The 6,949-nt window shown below is 36.3% G+C and overlaps 1 protein-coding gene across 2 annotated transcripts; it reads right to left on the minus strand.

Moving 5' to 3' along the window:
- Positions 1–6,035, minus strand: LOC107961684 (chaperone protein ClpB4, mitochondrial). 2 transcript variants are annotated; one of them, XM_016897761.2, is made up of 10 exons: positions 5,551–6,035; positions 4,730–4,948; positions 4,392–4,626; positions 3,828–4,023; positions 3,260–3,314; positions 2,907–3,057; positions 2,373–2,681; positions 1,970–2,214; positions 951–1,880; positions 1–506 (listed from the first exon to the last, which is right to left on the minus strand). In XM_016897761.2, the coding sequence occupies exons 1-10, from the start codon at positions 5,794–5,796 to the stop codon at positions 195–197; spliced, it is 2,898 nt and encodes a 965-aa protein (XP_016753250.2). In that variant the 5' UTR covers positions 5,797–6,035; the 3' UTR covers positions 1–194. The 2 variants fall into 2 exon arrangements, with proteins under 2 accessions (XP_016753250.2, XP_016753249.2); XM_016897760.2 differs by having other exon boundaries at positions 1,970–2,235.
- Between the last annotated feature and the right edge of the window lie 914 nt (positions 6,036–6,949).

Genomic DNA, 6,949 nt, shown 5'->3' on the forward strand with positions numbered 1-6,949 from the left:
TATGAGAAACTATAAGGTTTTTTTATATATAAATAAAGTGGAATGCTATGAAAAAGCGTTCGAGTACCCCTGATTCATCACAATATCTTTGTTTTGACTTTGAAATGTGGAAAGGAACTCAAATCAAGTATAACATTATTTAACCTAGAACTGCTTGTATATGTACGAATGATAAACATCTCCTAAAGGCAACGCTAATCATTTGCAACCATAACATCTAATGGAGAACTGCTCTCCAATTTCTTAATGCATAACTTATCTTGGGGGGGAAGGTCCTTCACCGACGGCAAGGACTCCACATCAACAATGATCGAGTCTTCCTCCTTGAAATCTCCTCTCATCACTCCCATTGCAACTTCGTTCTCCACTAATTGTTGTATCACCCTCTTAACTGGCCTTGCTCCAAAGTTAGGGTCAAATCCCAGTGTCCCCAGAAGTTCAACAGCTTCCTTTGTGTAGTGCAGATAGATTTTCTTCTGTCGCAGTCTATCTTTTAACCGCACCATCTGGAAACAAGGGAGATAATAAACCTCTTTAATCCTTAACTGTATCTACCTTGAGTAAATAACATACAATAACAGTATAACCAATTCATTGATATTAACTTCCCTCCTCTTCGAGAATTTTTCTAGCAAGTGCTTTTGGGGCAAGCTCTGATTGATATGCACGTAAAGTCGGTTCAGTTAGATCAGTTAAAATATAATGTTAATCAGTTAAGTCAAAAAAAGTTAACCAGATCAACTGCTCCCCCTAATTTGAAAAGAACCTAAAGTAAAGATCTTATCTAGTATTCACTGTTTTCTATTCCGAGGCTTCCAAGTTCCAATGATACTAGGTCAAAGTTAATTACTAATATAGTAATATTTTAGTCTTAGCATATCCCTCATGAAGAAAAAAAATTGAAGAAGGCAAATATCAAAGACCGAGGAAAGGTTGCAAAGATTAATCACCTGTAACTCAACTATTTTACCGATTTCTTTGGAGTCAAGAGGCTGGAAAACAATATACTCATCAATCCGGTTCATGAACTCCGGGCGGAAAGTCTGTCTTGCCAACTCAACCACCTGTTTTTTCATCACATTGTAAACAGCATCCTTGCTGTCATATGTAGACTGGAGAGTTTCCAAAATGTAGTGAGAGCCGATATTTGAAGTCATTATTACTACACAATTTGTAAAACTAACAGTCCTTCCCTGAGAGTCAGTTATCCTTCCATCATCCAATAGCTGTAGCAAAATATTGAATACGTCATGATGAGCTTTCTCAATTTCATCAAAAAGAACTACAGAATAGGGCCTTCTACGAACAACTTCAGTGAGTTGTCCGCCCTCTTCATAACCAACATAGCCCGGTGGTGCCCCTACCAAGCGTGAAACTGCATGCTTTTCCATGTACTCACTCATATCAATTCTGACCAGAGCATTTTCTGTATTGAAAAGGAAACCAGCTAGAGCCTTTGCAAGCTCAGTTTTCCCAACACCAGTGGGGCCCATGAACATGAAACTAGCTATTGGACGATTTGGGTCAGATAATCCTGCCCTCGAGCGTCTGATTGCATCGGCTACCGATTTTACCGCAATATCTTGACCAATCACTCTCTTATGAAGTTCCTTTTCCAGCAAGACTAGCTTGTCCCTTTCTGACTGTTGAAGGTTTGATAAAGGTATGCCGGTCCATTTGCTAACAATTTCAGCAATATCAAGATCAGTAACCTCTTCACGGAGCAAAGACTTCCCAGACTTTTGAAACTCAGCAAGATTCTTTTCAGCCTCTTCTAACTGGCGTTGAAGAGACATTAAAGTTCCATATTTAAGCTCGGCAGCACGACTTAAATCATACTCACGTTCAGCAGCTTCCATTTCTTGATTAACTCTATCAATCTATAAACATAAAACAAGGGCAATCAGAGATTAAGAAAACAATATGAAGGTTATTTAACAGAGCAGAAATGAGAACAAATGAAAATTACCTCTTCTTTCACTGATCGGATTCTAGTAATAAGAGCCTTCTCATGATCCCACTGTTCAGTTAATTCTTTCTGTTTCTGTTTCAGTGAGTTCAAATCATTTTCCAGCTTGCTTAACCTTTCTTTGGATGCTTTATCAGTGTCATTTTTAAGGGATAGCTTCTCCATCTCCAACTTCAGAACAGCTCTATCTATCTCATCCAACTCTGTGGGCTTAGAAGTGATCTCCATCTTAAGTTTTGCAGCAGCTTCATCAACAAGATCAATGGCTAAAATAAATAAATAAATAAATAAATTAGAGCTGTTAAGAAGCTCATTTGCCCAAAATATTTAAGGTTGATAGATAATCAACATAAATCAATCCATGCAGCAGTTATAGAATTTCCCATTTTGCTCACTGCTTTACCTTTGTCAGGCAGAAAACGTTCTGTTATATAGCGGTCAGCAAGAACTGCCGCTGAAACAAGAGCACTGTCAGATATTTTAACACCATGATGTAGCTCATAGCGTTCACGCAAGCCTCGAAGAATTGATACTGTATCTTCAACAGATGGCTGACCACAAAACACTTGTTGAAATCTGCGCTCAAGTGCAGGATCCTTCTCAATGTATTTCCTGTACTCATCCAATGTAGTAGCTCCTATGCATCGCAGCTCACCTCTCCCCAGCATTGGCTTTAACAAATTCCCAGCATCCATTGCGCCACCAGTAGCCCCTAAACAAATTACGAAAAACCATCTTTAGCACATTAGTATCCATAATAAACCATAACTTCTTTAGAATTAGAAACCAAACCTGTTCAAATGAATATAAAAACTAGCAGGGGGCTACAGTATTAGTTCTAATAGTGCATTAGCTCACATGAATTCTGAAAGGAAACAGTGATAAATGTTCAAGAAAAAAAATCACATATTTTAAGCAATAAAAGCAAGGCACAAACCTGCACCAACAACCGTGTGTATCTCATCAATGAATAAAATAATCTTGCCATTTGAAGCAGTAACTTCCTTCAGCACAGCTTTCAACCTTTCCTCAAAATCTCCACGAAACTTGGCACCAGCCAACAAGGAACCCATGTCTAGGGAGATCAACTGAAGAAAACAAGGAAATAATGTCAATGTTAGATGAACATTAAGATTGACCCCTTCCAACTAGATAGTCAACAAAACTGCCAGTTAAGTTTCTTTCTACAACTATTTGTTCATCATGCTCATCCAAGAGGGGCAAATGTCTACCCATATTCAAATGTTTGTATCTATTTCAAATGGATAACTTCTTTGTTTATAATCTTACCTTTCGGTTTAACAGCGGTTCAGGAACATCTCCCCGTACAATCCTTTGAGCCAATCTGCAACATAATAAACAAATTTTCATTATCAAAAAGATCACGCACAAAGTATTCATGCACGCCCATATAATTGAGCAACAGATGTGACTAAAAAGAAACTTAGAAATTTATGCTTGGCAGCACTGGCATAAAATACCAGCTCAGTCAATGCATCATTAGAATTTAAAGGAAAGTAGTACGACTCTGGTTAAGAACAGGGACTAAATTAATATTTTCCTGCACCTTCTCTGTTAAGTACACTATTTGTTGACATGCAGTGCAAAATTAGAAAAACTCAGTAAAGAACTACTCGACAGCTGGATATCCAAATTTTCTGCAAAAAGAGGACCATGGATAACTTGAAGTAGCTACTTTAAAAATCCAATAACTTAATACATGTAATCCTCTATCATAAAATGCTAAATATATGCCCAAGAAGGAAAAAAGCAACTCACCTAACAAGTTCTAACTATGGAACAATTTTTTCTACTCATAAGAATTACCGCAAGAACCCAACATACTTCGAAAACATACCCTTCAGCAATTGCTGTTTTCCCCACACCAGGCTCCCCAATTATAACAGGGTTATTTTTTGTTCGTCTTGATAGTATCTGGATGCACCGCCTTATTTCATCATCACGACCAATAACAGGATCTAGTTTGCCACGCTTAGCAAGCTCAGTCAAGTCATTCCCATACTTTTCAAGTGCCTCATATTTTCCTTCAGGATCTACACACATCAGGAAAGGGACATTTAAGAAAATGTAATACAAGGATATCATATGATAAGTGAACAAAGATTAACTTGAGTTGGCATGCAAAAATATGTTTCACAAGAACATACTTGTTCAATTTCCTCATGTAAAGCTTGACTAGCATCTAGCCAGTGGTTTATAATTTTTTATTCCTTCACCCATAAGTTGTAAATCACTCAAATCATAGCATTTGGCTCAATCATATCTGTGAGAACTACTTTCTAACTTTCCCTTATACACAATCAATTTCTTAGTTGCAGCTTATTTTTGCTATAAAAATAATGCTACTATAATCCAAAAAAAAATAAAAATAAAAAATGGCAAGCTCAATTTAACATAATACTTTGATCAGTTACACGCTGATTTCCACGAACAGCTTTAATGGCATCCTTCAAAGCATGCTCACTAAGCTGGAGGTTCTTGAACAACTGCTGCCCAAACCTCTTATCTGAGGTAAATGCTAGGACAAAATGTTCCACCGAAACAAAATTATCTCCCATCTCTTTCTTATGCTTTCGAGAATTGTCTAAAAGGGAGCTAAGATTTGATCCCATTATAGAGTTACTTGTGTCCATCACCTGCCAGAGGGAAATAAACGCCCCTATATCACGAATATCGTATACAAAGAATAAAGCATTGAAGCAAACTCACTAAGTAAACATAACCAATTAAAATACATACTTTAGGCTGCTTCGATATAAAGTCATCGGTAGCCTGCAGAACAGAAGTGTTGTCAAGCCCTGCTTTTGTGAAAATCCTTCTAGCCAACCCATCCTTCTGTTCTAAAAGAGCTTTCATTAAGTGTTCAGCTTCCACCATTTGCTGTTTGCTATCCTTTGCCGCTTGAACAGCCCCAACAAGGCCCTCCCAGGCCATATCAGTGTAATCTGATTGGTTGATCTGATGAGAAATATCCAAGGAAACAAAGAGAGTTAACACGAGCATAGCAACAATAATTCCACTACAATGTAATCGAACCAAATATCATAAAACATGTACTCTGATTGATTGATCTGATATCGTAGAACACAAAGATAGTTAACACGAGCATATCAACGGTGAAACCACTGCAATGTAATTGAGCCAAATTTCATAAAATTTGTACTCTGATCGGTTGTTGCGACAAGAAAATATCCAAGAATACAGATATAGCTAACATGAGCATAACAATGGTTAAGACGCTACAATGTAATTGATCAAAATTTCAGAAAATTGGACACCTACCAGTCAAGACAGGAATAATCAATAAAGTCAAATCACGCCGGCGATATTAACATTGTTGATAACCAAGTGCTTATTCTAAGCCAAACTAAAATGAAGAAAGCAAACAATTATACACACATACACAGAAATTGAATCCAAATGCCTTCCTTAGCTAAAGTTTGCTACAAAAACACACACACAAACAGAACAGTTCAATTACTCGAGTGTCTCTCAAAGTAAATAAAACCGAAATGAAATTCATAATTAGAAATGAAAAGTTCAATAAACAATGTATAAACCTGCGCAGGGCTAGTGGCAGAAGAGTAAAGTGGAGGAGAAGAGTGATAGCTGCGAGTGAGAGAGAAGAAGCCGCCGTTGTTCTCCGCCACTTCGTTGAAATTTTGAGACCGATGAGGCGAAATGAGGGAATTACGCAAAGTACAAGCAGCGGCGGAGATGGCGCGAGCGCGGAACAGGTAACGAGTTGAGGCTTTTGATGCTTTAATGGCCAAAAAAGCGGACCTTGTTAGCCTTCTTGAGGCCATTTTTGAGGATAAAATGGGAGATTTTGAAATTTAGTTCGGTTTTTTCTTGTATTGGAAGTGTTTTTTTTTTTCTTTTGCCGCAAGGGGGGGGGGGTGGGGGTGGTGGTTAAGAAGGGCTTTGAATTCTCTATGTGCGCGAAAGGGATAGAAGGTTGTAGAAGAGTTGGGATTTTCCTTACAATTTTCTTTTGGTCTACTTTAAGTTATTCACTCTACTTTGTTTTAATCTCTACTCCCTTATTATAAAAAAAATGATAATTTTAGTCGTGGTTTAAATTAAGTGTTTATCACCGAATTTTAAAAAATTATATTACGTTCATGTTACATTACTTATTCAAACTTCGTCACTACAATCTCGCTATATCGTAACCTTAAACACCTCAACCTCACCAAGAGCAACACTTCATAGCTTCACAAGCATAATATGCATAACATGTGGATACCTATTTCACTAAGTATAGGTATTGAATCTTTTCTTGCATAGCTTATATTGAGATCTATCCAAATAACTACCTATGAATATAAAAGTAAAAAAATCAAATTTCATGTTTTAAAATGTGATCCCATAAATTTTTTAAAATGTACATGAATTTGGTAATTGAGTTAATCTAAAGAAAAAACTATTCACTCGAGTTAAAAAAAGACATTACATTATTAAGAATAGTTAATAAGAGAAGTAAAAGTTCATATTTCATGTATTTAAATTTAGTCCCATAGATATTAATGAAAGCTTGGCATTATTGACGAAGGTTGAGACTTTGGGTCTTTGATTACCCAAGATTGAGTCTTGCCATATTTCAATCTCAAGTTTTCTTTATTCTTGCCAAAGCTATGAAAATAAAATAAAATAAAGAACACACAGATTTTACGTGGAAACCCTTTCGAAAAAAAATCACGAGCAGAGAATAAGAAAATTCACTATGTCGAATTCGAATGAATACAAAAGGAATACACTATGTCTATTTATAGGCTTGTAAAGCCATATTCTAGTAAGATTGAAACACCTTATTCTAATCAATATAAAATAGATGGAGTTTAATAAGGTTTAAAAAACTTTATTCTAAAATAAAATAAAAGAAGTGTAGTTCTATATGGATTTTACTTTTATTTTATTTTACCACTGTATTTTATTTAAATAAGGATTTGGATCACT

Source organism: Gossypium hirsutum, chromosome A06 (genome assembly GCF_007990345.1).
Source record: "Gossypium hirsutum isolate 1008001.06 chromosome A06, Gossypium_hirsutum_v2.1, whole genome shotgun sequence".
NCBI classification, from domain to species: domain Eukaryota; kingdom Viridiplantae; phylum Streptophyta; class Magnoliopsida; order Malvales; family Malvaceae; genus Gossypium; species Gossypium hirsutum.